We start from the raw sequence: 23985 nt of genomic DNA on the forward strand, positions 1-23985 counted from the left end.
CTTTGTGGACCTACACATCTGGCAGAAGCCGCATCGATGGAAGCCCACTATCCGTATGCTACTTCTTTTAGGGACTTCCATTGCACTGCGGACTATAGTATCCTTGATAGTTTTAGAACATCTATAAATAAACCGAGGGAAGGGTGGAAGCTCAGGTCCCAAGATGGGATCTTTGAGAAGGATCTTCCAATTTTTTCTAAAAATTCCTTCTACCTCTTTATGTTGGCAGTGGTATTGGCTAATAAAAGACCACTGGGTCCCATTATCATTTGTATTTTGGGGTTTAGTCTGTTGAATGAGATCCTCTCTTGGAATGTTATTAGCCTTTTCTCTAGCCCTTTCTACTGATAATGGGGTATAGCCCTTTTCAATAAAACGTGCGCCCATCTCTTCAGACTGTTGCTGATAGATCTCAGGTTCCGTGCAGTTCCTCTTTACTCTGAGGAACTGGCCATAGGGGATCCCATCAAGCCAATTGGACTGATGTTGGCTTGTCCTTTCTATTAAACTATTGGAGTCCGTGGCTTTACGGTATACTTTTGTATTTAAAACCCCTTCTTTACATACAGACATAAATCCAAAAAATGAAGTTCCCTGTCACTTTGTGTAAATACAAGTTTAATGTTTCTGTCGTTCAGGTTGAGTTTATCACAAAATAACTTCAATGACTCAAGACCATCTTCCCAGATAAAAAGAATGTCATTGATATATCTCCGCCATAGTACCAGGTTCTCCCCCAGATCCTCCCAGTGCCATACGGTTTGGGATTCCCAGTATGACATGAAGAGGTTCGCATAGCTGGGGGCGAACCTGGCACCCATGGCTGTACCGATACGTTGGAGATAATAGTGGCCGTTGAAAAATAAATAATTGTTTCTAAGGATGAAACGGATACCATCAATAATAAACTTTTTCAAGCCTTTTGAGTAATCTGAATTTTCCAGATAGAAATTTACGGCCTCCACTCCTTTCTCTTCCTCTATGATTGTATAGTGTAGAGACATCTGCACTTACTATAATGTAACCCTCCTTCCATTTCACTCCATCTAGTATTTTTAGTACTTCATTGGAGTCTTTCAGGTGGGCTTTGGTGTTTTTTACTAACGGCTGAAGGTAGTGATCTATTAAGGCAGATAAGTTGGTGGTAATGCTATTTGTACTGGAGACTATAGGTCTTCCGGGGGGGTGGAGGGGGTCCTTATGGATTTTAGGGAGGACATATATTGTAGGAGTTGATGGATGTTTAACATTTAGGAACTCAAACTCTGATTTTACAATGACACCTTTTTCAAGTGCCTCTGTTGTAAGTTCCAATAAAGTTTTCGTTATTTTAGGTAATGGATCGTTTTTTAATTTGCTGTATGTCTCACCCTCGTGTAGTTGTTTTTCAATTTCAGCGATGTAAGGAAGTCACTGCCAGTCACAGAGTCACAGTGAAGCCAGTGCACAGTGGTGGAATTTTACCTTGGGGGGGGGAGCTGCAGTCCAGCCCATAGGTAAAACATAGAAACCCATTACATACAAACCTGGGCAGCTACTTTTAATCCCCCTATAGTAATCATTCACAGTTACATGCAGAGCCAGCATTACCCACACAGCAGAGGATGCAGAGCAGGGAGGTTCCAGGCAGCAGAGGTTCTTTCCCTGCTTTGCCCTATACTACTGCTGTCCTGTTGCTGCTGGAGCTGCGCCTGTCACACTGTCTGACAGGTACAGTAGCTGCGCCAGCAGCTAGAAGCACCTCCAATCCTCCTGTTACAGCACTGGAGCAGGTCCTTGAAGTGGCGGAGTTACCATGACTGAGGGGGCGGACCAGGGATGCTGTACACAGTGTGAAGGTGCACATACAGACGAAGCAGCTCTCATTTGAGCTATTCCTGGCAATTCTATTGTCAGTCGTCGCCAGCCGCCATCCTCCGGCAGAAGGGGGCATGCGTGTAAGAGATGCTCACGCGCCCCGTTCTGTTGGAGGCTGTAGCAGCCCTCTGCCCAGCTCTGCCCGCTCTGTCGCAGCCTGCCCTCACTCCCTGCTCATCTCCCTGAAGTGGATATGTATTTCTTTACTTATCTCTAAATATCTCCCAACGCGACCACTCTGCTCCTTACAAGATCTGTGTCTCTCCTCTGCACTGATCAGTAGCTTCCATTCTCTATTACAAGACTTCCCTTCTGGATTTGCAACTTGGTTGGACTGCAATGCTATTACTGGTGCCTGTCCTTGTGTTTCTCTCTTATGTCCCTATAGATAGTAAGCTTGCAGCAGGTTCCACCTACCTCCATGTCTGTCTGTTTTTACCCAGTTTGTTCTATCATTGACTATAATTGTAAAGCGCAACGTAGGCCAGGCCAACTTTCTGTTGGCCTGGTGCCAGAAGCAAAAATCACTCTGAAAATGCCCACAGCTCCCATTTTCCACTGAGCGCATTTTTCCCGGAGACCTTGTCAGAGTCTACTGCACCACTGGAGAGGAGGGGGCCAAATCTGAGCATGCACATTGGCCCCTCCTCTCTTGAAGCACTTCTGTGTAGCATAACGTAAATAAGGGCACTATTATTATTAATATTTACAGTTTCTTATATAGCGCAGCAGATTCCGTTGATCTTTGCAATTGTAAACAACTACATACCTCCCAACTGTTCCGCTAAATGCGGGAACGTCCCGTTTTTTGGGGACATTCCTGCGTTCCTCCCGCGGCCGGCAGTGTCCCGCTGCGGGGGGGGGGGGCAGTTGGGAGTCCCCCCCAATCTGACAGAATGTGCACAGCGTCTATTCAGTGGCCGAAAATGGGGACGCGGTCTAATTTGCAGAAGCTGTGCCCTCATTTGCATATGCCACGCCCCCGTTTCGGCTTTGCCATGCGAGTGTCCCTATTCATCAAATGAAAAAGTTGGGAGGTATGCAACTATGTGATGTAATTGGAATCAGGGGCACATTGTGCAGTGTAATGTGAATAAGACTGACTAATATGAAATGGGGGTTCTATTGTGTGACCACCCTCCTTTCTTGTGAGACCACACCTTAATTTTCAGTGTGCGCCGCTGGTACGCACTGTCCCATTGTAAGGTATGGGAGTGTACAAATTCATAGTTTGCAGGGGGGAGCTGAATACCTAAGCACAGACCCTGGTTACATGTACTGTATAGTAAGTCACAGTAGCACCAGTAAGTTAAATACTGTAGCATCAATTTAGGTGATTTACATTAATAAAAATATAGTTTGCAAAATAATAATCTTACCTCCTAAGACAGCTGGTGATAGTATCCAATATGTTTTATTGTTTGCTCCTGTACTCCAGCTTACAGCCTGAGAGGAGCCTGAAAATAGATTCCTGGCACCTACAGTATGTGTCATTGCTGTATTCCAGATATGTTGCCTGAGATGAACCTGAAAACTCAATACTGTTTATTTGTACTGATTTATTTAATATCTGATTTGTGCCAGAAATTTGACAGCCATTAAAAACATTTGTATTTGTGATTTCTGTACAAAATACTGATCATTTTCTTTTCTTTTCTTTTTTTTTTCTATAACATTATACCTTTTTTTTAAACATAATTTTTTTTTATTGCTGTTAATACTGTAACACCCGTCGGGGTGATAAGGTAAGTATATAGGAATCTTTTACTCAGGTTAACAATTTCTCTTTTATACTCTATCAACGATAACAACGTTTCAGTGAAACAAGATCAAGATAAATTTTATTATACTGGAATCTCGAAGTCCCTCTGGAAACTGAAGATGGAGGGTCCAGCAAATTCAAATCACATAACAATAACTTTTTCAACACAGTATCAAACAAAATGATAGAACAGGGTGTATACACCTTTATATCTCTAAATAGTGATCACTACTTCTGCGGCAATGAAACGTCTCAAATAACGTAGACGTAGATATCACCACAGAATGCCTATGTAATAAATGCTTTAACTGTATTTATTATAATACTAAACAATCTTCTACTTTTTTATCTCATTACAGGGTACATCAACAATTACAGATCAAACAATCCCACCCCGGATATATCCAACATCAAAGGTAAGTACTAGGTGATCCAATGGGACCTTACAATAGTTCATATAGTTTATTCTTCTGTAGCTGCCACTTTGAGAGCAATTGGCCACTCTATACCTATATCACTGCAGAGGCTGTCAGTTAATGTATCTGATACAATGTAGAACAGTTTATATGAGTTTCACTGTGCACACCTAGGTAGTCGCTAACTGTTTGGTATAGGGATTATAGGCTGTTGTCTCTCTCTCTATCTTGTTTTTAATTGGAATTGTTCTCCTGAAATCTTCCGGTTATAATGGGTGTTAAGTGTATATGCAGAGGCGTCCCCTGATCCTGTACTAGCGATCGGGTTTAGCCTGGTTCTTCTGGTTTTTGGTGACCTGCAGGAGTAGCCAATAACTGCTATTAACGAAGGCAGTCAGTGTGATTTTATCTTCATTAAGGCGTCCCCAGACCCACAGAGAAGTCGGGTTTAGCCTGTCTGCGCTGTCTATTCTGGTTAATGTTGCGCTATCTTTCCACTAGCATATCAATGCGGGGATCAGTAGCTGCAGTCCCTGACAGTTTAACTGTACACTGATCTGGCTGCTGGATGCTGCTGCTAGCTAGGCGTATATGGAGGGGGGTGGGCCTAAGCCTTGTAACCTCCCTTAGGGGCAAGCTGTACACTCACCAGTCCCCGTCTCACTGTTCCTGTCGCTGAATGACAGCTAGACCACTCCTCTATGTGGGCTGTTCCTCCGTCGGCGATGGCGCCGCCCCTATGACGCCTGGATGGGCAGGATTATATTGCGGCACTCGTCCAAGTCACTGCCGGACCTTTCTCCCGACGCCACGACCCGTAAGGGTCACCGTAGCTCTCTCCGGGATCTCCGGTAAGCACCGCTTGTTATATCGCGCAGTACACAGCGCCGGCAACACAGGACGCTTCCTCTGTCACTCCCGTTCAGCAGCCTGTTTCTCTCCACTCTGCGTCACCGCTCAACAGCCGCTGGTAACGAACTCCTCTGTCCTGTGGCTGGTGCTGAGCTCCCCTCTCCCATGAGCTATAAAACTTTAATCAGCTTGTTTCCCTGTGACATGCACGGATTTCTCCGCAATGTTCTTTCCACAAGGACATTTCACCTTCTTTGCATATTAAACGCAGCTTACCATACCTCCTATCAATCATTAAACAAGCTATATAAACATATGTATTCCTCTTATTAAACATACATGTGTGGGTCTACATACTATAAACATACATGTGGGATTCTACATACTATAAACATACATGTGGGATTCTACATACTCCCCCGCTGAAGTTGCGTGTCCACAAGCAACATACGATTTCTCGTTGAATAACATTTAACAACGATATCTCAAAGGTAGAATCCCTTTGTTGGTTCTAGCGGACCTTCTCAATGCTTCAGGTTCGCATGTCCGAATCTCGCTTGGTTCTGTCACCGGATCGTACACCGGCTCCAAGGATGACGGTATGCAGGAATCATTTTTCGACACAGTCTCATCCTCTGAACACGTGGCAAGTTCAATAGGGGCAGGAGACGAGCGGACAGAGGAGGATATCAGCATACCACCCCCGGCAGGCCAGAAGCTATTCATTATCTCTCGGAACAATCGAGCACTGTCTGTGGCTTCTGGTGGTTTCATGTCTGTGCCTCGTTCTGTTCGGTCTCCCTCGCTCTCTGCATGTGGAGAAACAGCTTTCTTAATTTGATTTCTGTGAACCGTGACTGCAAGCTTCTCCCCAATCTTAGTTATCTCATAAATGTCTTTCTCAGCCCTTGATACGTCCGTTACCAGGTATGGCTGTTGTTCCCAGTGGGAGTCTAGCTTACTGCGACGAACATTTTTTCGTCTCCAAACCATGTCCTGTAACTTTAGAGGTTCGGCTCTGGCATGTTGATCGTAATATTCGGCTTGCTTTTGATGCTTGTGTTTAACTTGTTGTTCTACAATCCCATAGGCTGCTTGCATTCGTCGTTGATGGTCTTTTACCCAGTCAGCATGGCTAAAGTCTCGATAGGTTTCCGTTGGGGGCACATTTAATTTCTCATCCGCTGGTAACCTCCCCTCACGACCAAATAACAAGAAATAAGGAGTGAATCCGGTGGAACTGTGAACAGTGTTGTTATAGACGAATATTATTTCTGGTAGTAGCGTCGGCCAATCTTTCCTTTCTACTTCGGGCAGGGTTCTTAGTATATTGATCAGAGTCCTATTCATTCTCTCTCCAACACCATTGCCTTGAGGATGATATGCCGTAGTGTGAGTTTTCTTGCAACCGTACAGCGTGCAGAGCTCGTGGAATAATTTCGACTCGAAGGCGGAACCTTGATCCGTGAGGATTTGTTTCGGATAGCCATATGGACGTACAAAGGCTCTCCATAGTATTTCAGCGGTAGTTGCAGCGGACAGATCTCTAACGGGTAATACCACTGCGAATTTGGAAAAGTGGTCGACCATCGTTAATGCATATTGGTATCCAGTCTTACTTGGTTCCAGTTTGACATGGTCAATGGAGACCAATTCCAGAGGAAAATGACTGATAATCGGATGAAGTGGGGCCCTCTGATCGTGTGCCGGTTTTCTTTTTACGGCACAGCTGGCGCAACTCCCACACCACTCTTCCACATCCTTTCTTAGATTGATCCAGTAGAACCGTTGGCGCACCGTACTTTCTAACTTGTCGACTCCCATATGGCCGGACTGGTCATGATAAACTCGCAACACAACGTCGCTTTGTAGGCGAGGTATGACTATCTGGTAGACATAACGGTGCGTCTTTGGATTTGTTACTGCACGCACTAGTAACCCTTCTTTTACAAGCAGACGGTCCCTTTGCCTCCATAGCTTTACAAGTTCGGGTTCTGCTTTCATTCGTTCTTCTTTTCCGAATGGAGTCTGAGACGTCAACAAGGACTTCAACCTCTCCAGCACCGGACTTGTGGCTTGGATTCATGCCCATTCAACATTCGAACCCGTCCAGCTCGGGATGATCTCCCGTTCTCTCGACTCTTTCTTCCATTTTGTGGTCATCATTTGCTGTTTAACAAAGAGGGCATGAAAGTTGGGCATCTCTATTTCTTCCCAAGTGTCTCCTTCGTCGACAGAATTGCCTGCACTGTGTAGGCGGGAAAGCGCATCCGCATTACCGTTACTTCGACCACTCCTATATTTGATGGTAAATTGATAGTTGGCTAGTCTGGAGCACCAACGCTGTTCAAGGGCTCCCAGTTGGGCCGAGTTCAAATGGGCCACCGGATTGTTGTCCGTATAGGCTATAAAGGGAGTGGCAAGCAAATAGTCTTTAAATTTTTCAGTGACTGCCCATACCAAGGCTAACAGTTCAAGCTTAAAGGCACTGTAATTCGAATCGTTTCTCTCGGTTCTTTTCAGGCTCCTACTGGCATAGGCTATGATGCGTTCTTGTCCGAATTGCTGTTGAGATAATACAGCACCCAGTCCCAGATAACTGGCATCCGTGTACAATTGAAAAGGTTGGCTATAATCTGGATAAGCCAGTATGGGGGTTTCAGTCATCATCTGTTTCAGCTGATCGAAGGCATTTTGTTGAGACTCTGTCCACGTCACACGCTTATTCTTATTTTGCTGATGTTTATCAATCCCTCGAAGAAGGGAATGGATGGGGTTCACGATCTGAGCGAAGTTCCGTATGAATCGCCTATAATAGCCTACAAATCCTAGGAAGCTTCGAACTTCTCTCACGGTGGTCGGTACAGGCCAGTCTCTTATAATGGCGATCTTATCAGGATCCGGGATAACACCAGCGGCACTTACAATGTGACCGAGGAATTTAACATTCTCTTGGAGCAGATGGCACTTGGACGGCTTGGCTTTCAAGCCGTATTCGGCTAATCGTTTGAACACTTCGTCCAGGTGTTGTAGGTGTGCATGGTAAGTTTGGGAATAGATGATGATATCGTCCAAATATATAAGCACCATATCAAAATTGCGGTGGCCCAGGCAATGTTCCATTGCACGTTGAAAGGTACTGGGAGCATTGCATAACCCGAAGGGCATGCGGTCGAATTCAAACAGCCCCATGGGGGTGGTGAAGGCCGTTTTTTCGCGATCTGAAGGATCCATCGGTATCTGCCAATACCCCGAAGTCAGGTCTAAGGTCGAAAAGTACGTGGCAGCTTTCAGGGCAGTGAGAGACTCTTCGATGCGCGGCAAAGGGTAAGCATCTTTGTGAGTGATCTGATTTAATCTGCGGTAATCGACGCAAAACCTTAGATGTCCATCTTTTTTTTGAACGAGGACAATTGGTGCTGCCCACGGGCTGTGACTCTCATGAATAACACCTGATGTTTTCATTTCTTCCAGCATGGTCCGTACAGGCTGGTATAGGGCTGGAGCTAAGGGGCGGTACCTTTCTTTAATGGGAGGTGCGTCTCCCGTGGGAATGCGATGATGGATAGTCTCTACTTTGCCGAAGTCAGCTTCATGTTGACTAAAGGTGACAGCATTCTCCTTTACTACTTTTAGAACTCCCTCAATCAGTTCGATAGGAGTATTTGCTTCTCCAATATGAATTTTTGTCCACCAATCAACATCTGTACCCTCTGCCAATAGGGTTTTCTCTTCTATCGTCGTATTCATATGTAAGATTTCGTAGATGTTTTGAAAATTTACCCACAATAACTTAGCAATAGTCTGGTTTTTGGGTAAGCGGACAGCATGATCATGGGGGTTCATTATGCGGACGGGGACGCGGCCATTGGTCACAGTCACTAAGGCCCTTGCCACTACTAGATCTTTCTGGTTGGTGGCACTGCACGGTTCCACCATTGCATTGTATTCCCGCCCAGAGGGACCACACTTCGCCTTTCCCCAGACGATGATCTCGGAGTTCGCTGGTACAATAACAGTTCTCTGATCAGTCATCCTCACTTTTCCCACATCTCCATTAGGATTAACAAAGCGTTGCTGATTTTGTAAGACTTTGATGGTCTTTCGGATAGCTCTCTGCATCATCGCAGTGCCGTGAGACAACTCTTCTTTAAGTGCTCCGATTAGTTCGTCGGGACAGTTTTGTAAAATGTTCATACCAACAATGATAGATGGCACATTCGGATTTGTGGTTTGTGTAATAAGGAAGCCTTGACGTGGTAAGACGGTCTTACCCAAACACATGTTCATTTCGCAGTACCCTTTGCATTGAATATCTAAGCCATTACTGGCCAACAGTCGTAGCCAGGATGGAGGAGGAGGTAAGTTATCTTTAGCGCCCCAGTAACGTTGAAAGGTGTCACTTTGAATGGTCGAAATCTGAGAACCCGTGTCAAGCATAGCCAACACCCCGATTCCATCGATGGCAATCGGTAACACGGGACACGGACCCACGTATCTGGGGGCCCACTCCTCCGGAGTGGGGTCTTTTACATTTGGTTTCCCCGAGGATTGATCTCCGTCCCCGGGGCTGACGAGTTTAAATCTTCGTCCTGTTGGCAGAATCGTTCGACATGTCCACTTCTATTACACCTCCTGCAAATAGGTCTTCCTTGTGCGTCGAATCGGTCGGTGGGCCTGCGCCCCCGTTCTGAGGCCGCTGACCTCCACTCGTTTCTTGGTTGTCGGTAATTATAGTTTCGGTCTCTATCACCCCTTCCAGATGATCCCTGCCTTGCAAGCCTTCGAAGTTCTCTTTTGATCTCTTCCATCCCGCGGGCCAAGTCTTCCACTTGCCCTTTTAGCCCCTGCGAAGAGTCTGAGGATGACGACTGGACATGTTGTACTATAGTTGGAGGTTTCTTTTCAGCCTCTTCAAGTTCAACGTGATCTTCTACAGACCGGGGCGAGGGTTCTTGATAGCCTGGCAACTCTGGGAAGGTTACTTCACTGACTGTTTTACGGCCAATAACATTTATGGCGACTTCCTTGAAGTCTAGGAAAGAGCATCCCTGCTTTTGGAGTCTCAGTAATTTAAGTTGAGATTTGACACCGCTGTTATTAGACCCTTCGATAAATCTATTTATCAGAGTATCATTGACCTCTACCACTTCCTTGGTATTCACCAACTGAATTGCTTTGAGTGCTTCCTGTAGGCTTAGGGCAAAATCTCTTAGACTCTCGCCCGGTAGTTGCTTCCTCGCATAGAAATCGGATTTCAGTTCGGATAGAGTCGATGTATCGAACGTGGTCGCCAGTCTAGCAAAAATCTGTTCTGCATTTTTTCTTTCTTCATCCGGCCAAGATAGTACCTCTCTCAGAGCTGATCCTTTTAGTTGTCCTATAAGGACTTCCACCTGTTGGTGCACTTCCATCGGGCATAAAGTGAATATTGATCGTAGCTTTGTTTGGAACTGGATCAATGTATTGGTATCTTTCCTCGGAATTTCTCCTGAATAGCTAGGTAGCCAGGGGGTTCCGAAATAATATGGTAGCGTAATGGCGTTTACACCCGTCATGGTTGCTTGGGTGGATGAAGTGCTGGGTTCTGCGTTTAGTTGTACATCTACCGGGGCCTCCGACTCCGACTCTCCTGATGTCGACATAGTTGCTTTGTACGATCCTGTTCGTTAGACGCCAAGAATTGTGTAACACCCGTCGGGGTGATAAGGTAAGTATATAGGAATCTTTTACTCAGGTTAACAATTTCTCTTTTATACTCTATCAACGATAACAACGTTTCAGTGAAACAAGATCAAGATAAATTTTATTATACTGGAATCTCGAAGTCCCTCTGGAAACTGAAGATGGAGGGTCCAGCAAATTCAAATCACATAACAATAACTTTTTCAACACAGTATCAAACAAAATGATAGAACAGGGTGTATACACCTTTATATCTCTAAATAGTGATCACTACTTCTGCGGCAATGAAACGTCTCAAATAACGTAGACGTAGATATCACCACAGAATGCCTATGTAATAAATGCTTTAACTGTATTTATTATAATACTAAACAATCTTCTACTTTTTTATCTCATTACAGGGTACATCAACAATTACAGATCAAACAATCCCACCCCGGATATATCCAACATCAAAGGTAAGTACTAGGTGATCCAATGGGACCTTACAATAGTTCATATAGTTTATTCTTCTGTAGCTGCCACTTTGAGAGCAATTGGCCACTCTATACCTCTATCACTGCAGAGGCTGTCAGTTAATGTATCTGATACAATGTAGAACAGTTTATATGAGTTTCACTGTGCACACCTAGGTAGTCGCTAACTGTTTGGTATAGGGATTATAGGCTGTTGTCTCTCTCTCTATCTTGTTTTTAATTGGAATTGTTCTCCTGAAATCTTCCGGTTATAATGGGTGTTAAGTGTATATGCAGAGGCGTCCCCTGATCCTGTACTAGCGATCGGGTTTAGCCTGGTTCTTCTGGTTTTTGGTGACCTGCAGGAGTAGCCAATAACTGCTATTAACGAAGGCAGTCAGTGTGATTTTATCTTCATTAAGGCGTCCCCAGACCCACAGAGAAGTCGGGTTTAGCCTGTCTGCGCTGTCTATTCTGGTTAATGTTGCGCTATCTTTCCACTAGCATATCAATGCGGGGATCAGTAGCTGCAGTCCCTGACAGTTTAACTGTACACTGATCTGGCTGCTGGATGCTGCTGCTAGCTAGGCGTATATGGAGGGGGGTGGGCCTAAGCCTTGTAACCTCCCTTAGGGGCAAGCTGTACACTCACCAGTCCCCGTCTCACTGTTCCTGTCGCTGAATGACAGCTAGACCACTCCTCTATGTGGGCTGTTCCTCCGTCGGCGATGGCGCCGCCCCTATGATGCCTGGATGGGCAGGATTATATTGCGGCACTCGTCCAAGTCACTGCCGGACCTTTCTCCCGACGCCACGACCCGTAAGGGTCACCGTAGCTCTCTCCGGGATCTCCGGTAAGCACCGCTTGTTATATCGCGCAGTACACAGCGCCGGCAACACAGGACGCTTCCTCTGTCACTCCCGTTCAGCAGCCTGTTTCTCTCCACTCTGCGTCACCGCTCAACAGCCGCTGGTAACGAACTCCTCTGTCCTGTGGCTGGTGCTGAGCTCCCCTCTCCCATGAGCCATAAAACTTTAATCAGCTTGTTTCCCTGTGACATGCACGGATTTCTCCGCAATGTTCTTTCCACAAGGACATTTCACCTTCTTTGCATATTAAACGCAGCTTACCATACCTCCTATCAATCATTAAACAAGCTATATAAACATATGTATTCCTCTTATTAAACATACATGTGTGGGTCTACATACTGTACTATAAACATACATGTGGGATTCTACATACTATAAACATACATGTGGGATTCTACAATACAAAGAATAATATATTGTTGTATACAGATATATTTTAGATGTGTTGCATACCAACGTAATTAGTTCAGTCTTATGAAGTGATATATTGCATTGTGAATTTGTGATAAAGTGGCACAATACGCCGCTAGGATGGGCATCACCAGCACCAGGCGACTCCTAATTGCTTATGGAGGCTATGGGTTTAGGACACATCTGTATGTGAGGCTAGCTGCAATGCTTAGTTTAATACCATTTAGGAAATCCAATCCCAGGGCATTTTTTCAATCCTGGGAATCCCAGGATTGGCCTCCATAATAAAAAAAAAGTGCCCCCCCCCCCCCAACTGTCCACCCCACACATACACTTACACAGGGCGGAGTGGGTGGATGGGAGCGGCGGTGAGTCCGAAACTGAAGAGTAGCCATAACTGGGGAGCAGGGGTGCGGCTAGCGGGCTGCGAAGCGTGACCTTTGACCGCAAAGTTGCACAGCCAGGACGAAAGACAGCATCTGAGCGAATGATCATACGCTGCCCAGCATTTGACTGCGCAGTCTAATCCTGAAATCCCTGTATTGGAAACGCCAATCCTGGGATACAAATCCTGGCAATTTTGGGGCCATATCCCAGGATCCCACCGATCCCTGAATGGGAAACGGTCACCAGCAAATTGTTAAACAGTCATTAGGTCGACACCATTAGTTCGACATGCATTTAGGTCGACAGGTGTATAGGTCGACATGCAGGAAGGTCGACATGAGTCTAGGTCGACATGGGTTAGGTCGACAGGGTCATTAGTTCAACATGGCATAGGTCGAAAGTCAAACAGTCGACATGGGGTTTTTTCACTGTTTTTTGAGCCGACATGTGCCTACAGGCGGTATTTCATCCCTACCATCCACTATGGCATGGTGGGAGAACAAAATAGTGTGCCAAGCGTAGCAAAGCACAGAGCCCGAAGCATGGCGAGCGCACCATCAGGAACTGGGCTGAATCAGGCCCTTAGTGCATGGGGTGATATGTAAATTTCCACTATTCCATACCTCTCACCAGCGTCCATCCCTCCCACTGCTGGCAGTGTCCTGCAGTGGGTGTGGGGCGGTTGGGAGTCCACTGAAGCATCATCTATTCAGAGAGACTGGGGGACAGGGACGTGGACAGCAGCTCACACAGCCCTGGCCAAGACCCTGCTTTCCCTGGAGGTCCTCTACACCCTCCCCTTTGCCACCCACAACAGAGTACAAGGAGGATGGGGCAGCAATGTAGGAAGTATGACTCAAGGGAAAGTATAGAGGTCTTAGAAGTTCCACAGCCACCATCTGCATTAAATACAACAAGGATCCTCATAGACATCCTTGATTTTTTGATTTATAGACTTGGTGCCCCCCCCCCCCCCCCAGATCCCGGCGCCCTAGGCAAACTGCCCTGACAGTATGTAATTATCAAATGACCGACTGGTGGCTAATTTAATGTAGACATCTGATGCAGTTTTATGTTTATCTCACATTGTGAATATTAACATTTATGAGTCTTATTACAACCACTTTAAACAATGGGGATACTTTATGAACATTTTTAGTATACCCACTGGAGGTCTAAGGATATCAGGAAAATACATATGCGAGGCAATGTAACTATCTTTCTTATATTGGAGCCAGAGGTCGCTGACATAATGTTGAATTGTCATCTACTTGGGAGATACACTTCAGAGATATACAATATTCAGTGTATGCAGTGACACTGTCTAGGAGATTACTCATTAGATGTGACTGAAAATGCCAGGTGTCCCCATAACTGGGGGTAAACTGAAGACAGACATCTGATACAGAATCTTCCCCTTTTCAAAACTAATACTATAGGAGCAGGATGTACTAAATCAGAAATGCTACAGTTACCATATTTTCAAATGTGCTATAGCCGCGCTGCTGGGGCCCGATACAGGGGGCTATAGCTGGTGTTACCCTATAGAAGCCTATGGGCTTCTCTCCACATCATGCGGATGTGAGAAATGACCAGATCTCTCACAGCCACCTCACTCTGCTCATGCGCATTGGGACTTCCAGGTGACAAACCCAGAATTCTAAGGACTGGCATCATTCACAAGAGGCAGCAATGTGGAGTACCGCATGTGATTGGTACACCCAGGGCAGGCGCCACCACTAGGCATCTTTAGACATTTGCGGTACTGAACTGCAGGCAGTGCCACCTCTCGTGTGAGCAGCAGCAGCAAAGCTCCCGCCGAGGAGAGCAGGAAGAAAGCTGTAGCAGCTGCCAAGAAGTACTGTACCCAGCTATTCCAGCAGGGAGCAGGTGAGTGAGCCGAACACCCCCCCCCCCCCCCCCAAAAAAAAAAAACTCCCCACCCCCACCCTCCCTGCCTGGAGCCTGATGGTATTGTGACTGTCCTAGCTAACAGGTAAACGCCGTCCAGCCACTCCACAGAAAGCACGCCCACCTCACCATCCGAACCAGCATTAACATACCCCCCCCATGCTGGTAGTCATCTTCAGCAGGGGTAGCCGCCACTCCCACCTGCCCTGGAGCCCGCCCATGGAGTATGATCCAATCTGTGGGTAGCACCCACCCACCCTGGTGTCTGCTAACCCCCAACCCCCCCCCCCCCCCCAAGCTGGTCAGCGCAATTTAAATCTGCAAAACTTCCTACCCCCTCTTTATTCGGCCAATGCCTTTTTTTATATATTCATTTTTAAACGTGCCATTTAAAATTTTAATTCATTATATATGTAAAAGTTACACACACACGTTTAAAAATGAATATATAATGAATGAATATTTTATATATATAAATGTCATTGACTAAATAAAGAGGGGGGAGGTCTTGAAGATTTAAATTACGCTGACCAGCTGGGGAGGGTCGGGGTGTAGAGGGAAACTAGGGCGGTATCATGTAGGTTTGCCTAGGGCACCTAGATGCCTTGCACCGTCCCTGGGTACATTCCACCCTTTGTGAGGAAAAATTTGAACGTCTTACATAATTGATCTACATGTTGAACAGTTTAATTTATAGATACAAGTTCACATAGTTCTTTTGTACGTGTGGAATTACAATATACAGATGGTGCAGCTCTCATTAGAGTTGCACCTGGCGGTAGAATCGCCATCCACCGCCATTCGCCAGCAGGCAGAAGGAGGTGCGGGTACAAGACGCTCGTGTGCCCCATTCTGTCTGAGCCATCCACTGCCTCCCTGCTGCTCCCCTGTCCTCCCTCGTAGCTGCCCGTACCCCCCCGCTAACCCTGCCTGTCTCCCTGAAGCGGAGACGGTCAGGGAATACGCTCCCCACGGCCGTGTGACAGGGACGAGCGAGCGCGTAAGACACGTGCACGTCCCAATCAGATGGACCACCTCTCCGCCAGCCTGCGCCAGCTCAGGGAATCTTGCGAGATGGGAGATGCTCCCAGTTGTACATATCTTAAACTTACTAAAGGTTCTAAAAATGAAAAGAGGTATTGTTGCCAATAGCAAACAATCAGAATCTTTCTTTTATTTCTCTATTGCATCCTACAAAATAAAGCCAGAATCTGATTGGTTGCTGTGGGTAGCATCGCCTCTTCTAAATTCTGATTGGTTGCCCGTAGCAACAACCAATCAGAAATAGAACTACCATCTTAGTAAATTTCCCCCACAGAGTCGAGGGAATATAAACACACATTCGTTACTATGCACTTTCACTTTTCTGAACATCTTCTTCTCTCTGAAGGACCTATTTGTCATTGATGACAGGGGTGGCCTGGAAAATAATCATCCTTTACTGCCGCATAACCCAGTCAATAAGAAATGATTTTCCAGTGCAATTCGTCTGCTGCCTCTGGTGAATGTGATAAGAGGCTGTCCAGGCAAAGTGGAAATAGAAGAATTATAGACAGCTTATGCTATCACTTTACAGCCAGATTCACAAATGTAGCCGATAGTATACTGTGGGCTACAACGGTGTTAACGATCAGGACGTCAAGCCCTAAAAGAAAGCACTTTGAAACACAATACATTTCAGAGGGCTACAGTGAAAATAAAATGGTGGCTGTGTTGATCTAATTGGTGGGTCATTTACATAAACAACATTTTCAGTACAACAACAGAAGTGTAAATGACTTCTGTGTTGATCTACCGTGAACTTATTTATGAGTAACACAGTGACTTGACCTTTCGGCTATGAGAATAAGGAGAAAGTTACTAAGGGGCATAATATTATCTTTCCATCTGGAACTAATGTCTTGCTTGCAGCCCAGTGGTCCTGCTGATTCATGTTGCAGCCAAGTCTGATGATCTCTTATTAGTTCTCTCAGGTCCGTCTAATCTATTCAATACGGTGGTTGCACTCAAGACTCCGAAAAGGCATGACCACAAGAGTCAGATGAGGTCAAACACTTCTTCTGTAATTAGTAGCCTCAGATTTAGAATATAATCATTCTATGTGACAATAAAATCCTATTATTGTGCCAGGGTTCACTGAATATGAAGCAGATACAATGTTAAAAAAAACTATAACAGGAAAGATTACTGGCAGCATCTCTTAACCAGTCCGGATTATAAGTATGACACTCTCTCCCTGGCATTAAGCTATGGTTGCGTCTATATCCTCTCAAGTAAATGTTCTGTCTGACGGGACATACCATGTGAGCTGGGAGGGCAGGGGGAGGCTAAAAGTAGGTAAGAGGAGACACAAAGGGCAGTATTCAATGAGAAAAATTCGCCCTGTTTTATGGCGAATTTGTGCTTTTTTCGCCTTGGACGGAGCATTTTGCTCTCCAAAAGCGAGCAACCCTATTCAATGTGAAATATTCGCCGTCTTTCTAATACCATGTTCTCATTGCCGCCCCTGCAAAATCCCGGGTTTTTCTTGCCGGGTTTTTGGCGGGGCACAGAGAATGGATACTTTTCTACCCCGTTCATACAGCACCTTAAACCCGGGAAATTCCCGTGTATGACGCGTTCACACTGCTTCCCCTGGTCTGCCCTGCCAACAAGTGTGTGAATATAAAAGCAGCTTTGATTGGCTGTTGAAAAAGTAGCTGTGATTGGCTGTTTTAGAAAGCAGCTGTTATTGGCTGGCTGAGGATGATGTCATATAAAGTGGCCTGTTTTTTCCAAGCACACTGCATTGCTGGAATCATGGCTGATGAGATGCTTTTGTTTTGCACCATTTTGCTGTTTCATGCAGCAAATGAGAGCTTGCTGCAGCTGCTTACATTGTGCTACCTTGCACAATGCACTTTGAAGAGGAGGAGAGCGCAATTTCTTGCTGAGAGAGACAGTGCTCGCCTTCATTATGTGCGAAGGAGAAGAGCTTTCATCACCTCCAGCGTTACCTCCATATTGAGGTTCAGCACATCCAGTACCCGGCGAATGTGGACCAGAGACTGCTCTCATGGCGAGGTATTTTGGTCTACAGTGGAGGGTTATGAGGATGACCAGTGGATGGAGCATTTTCGCATGTCATGTGGGACCTTTCAGTATGTGCTGGACCTTCTAACCCCTGCACTTTCCAGACAGACCACAAACTGCAGAATACCCATCTCACCTAGAAAGAGACTAGCGATAGCGCTATGGTGGTATGCTACACCGGGAGAATACCGCACAGTCGCCTGCTTGTTTGGAGTGGGGAGATCCACTGTATGCACTATAGTCCATGAGGTGACGCAGGCTTTGCTGGAAGGACTTTACCGTCGTTTCATCACCTTACCTCAAGGACAAAGGTTGGACGACATCATCGCTGGTTTCCTGCATCGTGGATATCCACAGTGTGCTGGAGCTATAGACGGTACACACATTCCTATTATTGCCCCCACAGAAAACCATGCGGATTACTTTAATCGCAAAGGCTGGCACTCCATAATTCTACAGGCTGTAGTGGACCACAAATATTGGTAAGTACTTTTTTTTATGATAATATTAAACTGTACTTTGCGTATTGCTAGGGTAACTAAACAGAAATCTTAACACTTTATATTTTCAGCTTCACTGATGTCTTCATTGGCTGGCCTGGCCGTTCCCATGATGCAAGGGTTCTAGCAAATTCGGACCTATACCTTATTGCTGAGGAGAAGCAGGATGGCTGGTTGTTCCCTAGAGAGGTAAAGATATGTTTTTGCATGTTGCAGTTGGGATATTTTTAGTGTTATGTATGCATGTATGTATAACCAACGTACCACATGTATTGTTGTTTTTCAATGTCTCTCTTTACACCGGTAGAGAAAAGTGGCAATCTGAATAGCATACTTGTACTCCAAGAATTCCATATTGTAACTCTTATTTTACTTTGCAGAAATCGAAGATCATCGATGGGGTGGAGATCCCAGTACATATAATCGGGGATGCAGCATACCCATTACGACGATGGTTAATGAAGGGGTTCACCCAGCGCCATCAACTTACCCCGGAACAAATTGATTTCACCCACACCCTCAGTTCTGCACGAATGGTGGTAGAAAATGCCTTTGGCCGTCTAAAAGGCCGTTGGCGTTGTTTAATGAAGCGCAATGACATTGATACCAGCTTCATGCCTCATGTAGTTGCTGCCTGCTGTGTGTTGCACAACATATGTGAGTTTAAGAAAGAACAGTTTCTACCAGAATGGACCGTACTGGAGCCTGAGGAATCAGATCACTCTGCAGATTCTGAGATGTATGAGGGGACAAACACATGTGCAGAAGACATTCGCAACACCATTACCAATAACATATTTGCTTTAACCCACTAGTGTACTATAGTTTTTAATTTTCAATAAACTTCAAAAACATTTCTGTTTGTTTGTACATATTTTATTCATATGTACAACATATATTTTTTTAGTTAAATAGCATAAAGTGTACCAAAAATGCACATAGAAAAATATAATAAAACTGTAATGACAATACCCAAATGCCTTACATAACTTCTGTACAGGCCGGGTGGGCAGACAAATAAACAAAAAGTCAATAAACACCTCTACAGCACATGGTAGCGGGGGTTTTCCTTTCTTGGAGCCGTTCGATTCTCCGCATGACTATGTGGACCAGCCGCATAATCAAGGCAGTGTGGTGGAACTGTGGGAGGCTGAGTTGCACCCGGTGTACGCTCAGGGAAATGGCAGTGATTTGCTGGAGGCTGAGGTGTCCCAGCAGCATACTCGGGGCACTGCGGAGGAACTGGTGGAGGCTGAGGTGCACCAGCTGTACGCTCTTGGAAATGTCGAGGATTTGCTGGAGGCTGTGGTGTCCCAGACGCATACTCTGAGGAGTGCGGTGGAACTGGGGGAGGCTGAGGTGGACCTGCTGTACGCTCAGGGAAATGGAGGTCATTTGCTTGAGGCTGAGGAGTCCCAGCAGCATACTCAGGGAAAAGGTGTGACATTGGTGGTGGGTGAGGTGTGCTGTATGGCACCATGTTCCCCTGGGTTGGGCCTACAAAATTTGGTTGGCCTGCGCTATACATTGGATAACCATACTGAAAATTATTGTGTGGTGGCTGGGGCAGTGCATGGCCTTGTGCCCTAAATAGACTATTAAGGAACTCCATCTGCGTATCTCGGTTCTCTCGATTGATACGCTCATGCATACCAACAATGGCAGTAATGAACGTGTTCTGTAGGTCACGCTCATTGTCCATAAATCGCTGCAGACGAGCATCTTCATGAACTTGCATCGAATTATCCATTTCCTTCAGGTGTTCAAGCATTACGGTGGTCATTGCTTTTGTGGCTTGTTCCATCTTAGTGGACCTCTTTCTTCTCAGTGGCACATTATAAACTATGGGAAAAACAAACAACACATTACTATACAAGACTATAATAATGTTACTTCTCCTTCTACCCAAAAGACATTGTTGTTGCCCATGCACTTGGAAAACCATCTGTGCTGAAGGCTAGATATCAGTAAAACCTTAACTTCTCATTCAGACGTGTTAGCAATGTTGCTGACAGGCCTGAATCAGATCCCCTCTGCACAGATGCATGTGGATGTTAAATTTCAAAAATACTTAAATAAAAAAGCAGTGTTGGCACATGCATGCTTGAGGCCTTTTCCCTCCTGCACTCTTGCTACATGCTGCGACATATTTCTTTAATAAACAAAAATATAGTACTGTGTAATAATGGTGTGTGTAAAAAGTTATAAACTTACTGTTGGTCCGCAACTTTGGACGTGCACTCTGTGGCAATGCTTCAAAGGCTGGACTTCCTTCAGCAGGTAGTGATGATGCAGGCGTTGATGGTGGTCGCTGCAAAGGTGATGGCGGATGCTGCACAGGTGAAGAGAATGCCGTGGGGCCTACAGCTGAATTGTGGGAGTTAAATGATGAATCCAGAACTTCACATTGGGCTTCACCATGGACTGAGCGGGAATCCATTTCACTGTCTGTGGCCTCAAGGTCAATGGGTGACGCTGCTGCTGCTACTGCGTTTTCTTCACAGACACTTGCTGCACTGCCAGCAAAACTGCTGGAGGAGGACAGTGATATGGGATTAGCCAGTGCAGAGTTCCCAAAGATGACATTACACTGGTCATAAAATGGCCAGTCCATACGGGCACCACCACTCTTCCTCCTGTTTAGGTCATGGACCTTAGCATACTGCTTCCGCAGGGCTTTGAGTTTATTCACTACCTGTTGCTGCGTTTTGACGATGCCACGGGCAGACAGGATTTTGGCGATGTTGTAGTAAACAACGGAGTCCTTCACTGTGCCGGTCACTTGCTTTTTTATCTCCTCCTCTCCTCTCACTGCTAGCAGCTCGAGCACTTCCTCATCCCTCCAGTGCGACATGTCTGCTCTCCTCGACGCAGCATATGGACGTCAGACGCAGCATGAAATGGACGTCACGTCACATGATCACATCCGCCAATGAGCTTCTTTTTTTCCATCATGTTTGAAAAACCCGTGTCTGCGCTGTTCAGACTGAAGTACACCCGTGTTTTACCCAGGAAAAACCCTGCAAAAAACCCGTGTGTAATTCCCGGGGCATAACACCCGGGAATTTCAAAAGGACGCGTTCACACTGAGACACGACACGGGAAATTACCGCTCGCCCTGCCAAATACCCGGGTTTTTTAGGCAATGAGAACGGGGTATAAGTGATTTTCGCCGTCTTTCTAAGTGATTTTCGCCGTCTCTCTCCGTGTAGCAATTCTCCGTCTTTTCATGGAGAGCTGGAATGTGAAGGGGCATGTTATTTTTATTCATGTGCTTATAGCACATGAATATATATTTACTTAAAAAATATATATTTTTTTTTATTTTTTATTTTTTCTAGCGCTCGAGCCGCTCATTAGATATTCATATTTTCACTTTATCCGATCATTACATATGCACGATCGGGTGCAGTAAATACTGGGTCCCCCGCTGGCTATAGGGGGGGGCAGCTTGTGCTGCCTGGGTCCCGGGGAGCCCACCTCCTCTCCACATATGTTCAGGGGCAGCCAGGGAGACTTTAATCTCCATGGCTGCCACCGTCCCCCGGCTCCCTGCCAGCTCCCTGCTGCGGACGCTCGTCCGCTGCAGGGGTTAAGACTCGCCGCGAGTGGCGGCGAGTCTTAACCACATTGAATAGCAGGAGAGGCAGCGAGCAGGAGAGGAAGCGAGCCCTCCGGAACAGGGCGAGTGCATGGCGAGAGAAAAAATCTCTCGCCATGCACGGAGAATATTTCACGTTGACTACTGCCCAAAGTGTATGCACTCGCCACAGGTTTGTATCCCCCCTCCAGGTATATGTGCACCCAGAGAAAGCTTGCGAGAAAGCTCTGTCCCTACGAATTCTCTCCACAGATACCTCCGCCAATGAGCAACCACCCCCCTGTGGCACTCCTAGTCACCCGGGAAAGTGTGAAAGTCTCCCACACCCAGATGTCACCTGCCGCTCACCCTCCCCTCTCAACACATTCACCTCTGCTCAGTAAACAAGAGTGGGGGAGCGATGACGCGTTTGGCCCTAAATCACGTCATCATAGTTCAACAGTGCACTAAAATAGGTGTAATTGTGTCTAAACAAATTATCTTGTACTTGTTTGTACATAATTGTTACACAGAGAATCTCTATTCACATATATGTACTATAAAATACATACTATATAAAACTTAATGGATTCATAATTGTGAATAAATTCTATAAACCAATATGTTTGGAATAAGTGAATCCACTAAATATTACACATTTACATTGCTTATATTTGACAAATTCAATAGGAGTTATAATGTTCTACGTAATGTGTGTGTGTGTATTACAGTATATATATATATATATATATATATATATAATTTTGTGTTTGTGTGTGTATATATATATATATATATATATATATGTACTGTATATAAACACTGTATATATTAAGTGACCCTTAGTAACAGATGGATTATTATTTAAGGATTAAGGCTGCAAGGTATATGAAATGAATTTCCGCACTGGAAGGTATGTCATCGAGCTGTAACAAAATACTTGGCTTCTATGAGGGGTCACAACTGACGTCAATCTCCAGGCGTTAAGTCTAGTTGTGATATCTATCCACCCCCCACTAAAACATAGAGCCAAGCTTGCTAGAGTGTGATCAAATCTCATTTCAATGTTTTGGTTTTCCTGTGTATGGTTTTGTATGGGTGTGTGTGTGTGTGTGTGTGTGTGTGTGTGTGTGTGTGTGTGTGTGTGTGTGTGTGACAGGTCTGTAAACCCTACTAATATTTAAAAGGTTGCAGCTAGTGGCAGCACTGGGACAGTGAGAAGGTGTGCCCTAGTTACAATATAAATAACAGAGACTTGGATTAGAACCTGAAGCAGAAGAGCTGTATTGTAAAGGCATGTCTTCTCTTTGTGACCTTGGGAATTTTAGTTTATGGCTCAGTGACTCATGGGCTAAATACTGATGCAGACTGTAAACACTTATTTAAAAAATGTTGAGTATTATCTCGTTCATATCTGTTAGGCTCCTTCTCTACAAACAAATGTTTCAAAATGGTTAAAAATAGATAAGTCCCATTCACACTAATATCCCTTTTACAATGAGGCAAAAACCTGGGTTTTTGCCTCATGGACCCCGGTCAATTAAAGTCACTCACTGGACTGCTCGCCAATAGGCGCTTGCGGTCCAGCAGCCACAGTGGCGTAAGTTCATACAAGTCGCCCGGAGGCGGTATAGATAATGGAGCCCCCCCCCCTATGCTGCCGATAGTGGGAGAGAGATCCGATGCTGTGTACTAGGACGCAGATCAGATCACTTTTGCAGTAGGAGGTGTCTGCTTGTAAAAGGCACCTCCTGCTGCATTACCATATACAACTATCACTGCTGCTACCAAGAAGCCTCACCGATAAACACTTCAATCACATATTCTCAATACAGCTACATATATAGGGTTAGTGGCATGTGGTGTAGTGCATATCTTTACAGTAGCTATTTTATTAGTAACCTACAACTTATCCGAAGCAGCTAATGACAGGAAAACATCATTTGTAGCAGAAATTACATTGGAATGTTTCAGCAAATAGAGATTGTCAAACTGATTGATGTCTGCCAGACTTTCTCTATAGCACAAACAGCTACAAAGACGCTCACTCTGACCTTCTCCACTTGAACGGCTGGGTCAGTTCCCCTATCAATCTCCCCTCTCCCGTCTTCCAGCAGCTACAAGTGTCAGTGCGGACTGGACAGCAGGAGGGATCCGCTGCTGCTTCTGATGCTGTGGTCTCCTCTCCTGCCTGCCCTGCACTCGTAGCCTGGTGATCGCTGCT

The 23985-nt window shown here is 45.5% G+C and overlaps 2 protein-coding genes across 2 annotated transcripts; one reads left to right on the plus strand and one right to left on the minus strand.

Annotated features, from left to right (window-relative positions):
• The first annotated feature begins 17642 nt into the window (after positions 1-17642).
• On the plus strand, positions 17643-21332 carry LOC146072953 (uncharacterized). The gene is made up of 3 exons (XM_083180124.1): positions 17643-18163; positions 18253-18370; positions 18562-21332. The coding sequence occupies exons 1-3, from the start codon at positions 17643-17645 to the stop codon at positions 18994-18996; spliced, it is 1074 nt and encodes a 357-aa protein (XP_083036250.1). The 3' UTR covers positions 18997-21332.
• Positions 17760-21335, minus strand: LOC146074161 (uncharacterized). Its single transcript, XM_083181981.1, has 2 exons — positions 20396-21335; positions 17760-20023 (listed from the first exon to the last, which is right to left on the minus strand). The coding sequence occupies exons 1-2, from the start codon at positions 21033-21035 to the stop codon at positions 19224-19226; spliced, it is 1440 nt and encodes a 479-aa protein (XP_083038107.1). The 5' UTR covers positions 21036-21335; the 3' UTR covers positions 17760-19223.
• Positions 21336-23985: the final 2650 nt, after the last annotated feature.

Source organism: Crinia signifera, chromosome 4, assembly GCF_055691185.1.
Source record: "Crinia signifera chromosome 4, ASM5569118v1, whole genome shotgun sequence".
Taxonomy (NCBI): domain Eukaryota; kingdom Metazoa; phylum Chordata; class Amphibia; order Anura; family Myobatrachidae; genus Crinia; species Crinia signifera.

Excerpts from the sequence above, each read along its gene's own strand:
- LOC146072953 (XM_083180124.1), top strand. The coding sequence starts at position 17,643 with ATGTGGACCAGAGACTGCTCTCATGGCGAGGTATTTTGGTCTACAGTG. Across the intron at positions 18,164-18,252 it reads GTAGTGGACCACAAATATTG|CTTCACTGATGTCTTCATTG; the intron begins GTAAGTACTTTT and ends TTATATTTTCAG. Across the intron at positions 18,371-18,561 it reads GCTGGTTGTTCCCTAGAGAG|AAATCGAAGATCATCGATGG; the intron begins GTAAAGATATGT and ends TTTACTTTGCAG.
- LOC146074161 (XM_083181981.1), bottom strand. The coding sequence starts at position 21,035 with ATGTCGCACTGGAGGGATGAGGAAGTGCTCGAGCTGCTAGCAGTGAGA. Across the intron at positions 20,024-20,395 it reads TCCAAAGTTGCGGACCAACA|TTTATAATGTGCCACTGAGA; the intron begins GTAAGTTTATAA and ends TTTTTCCCATAG.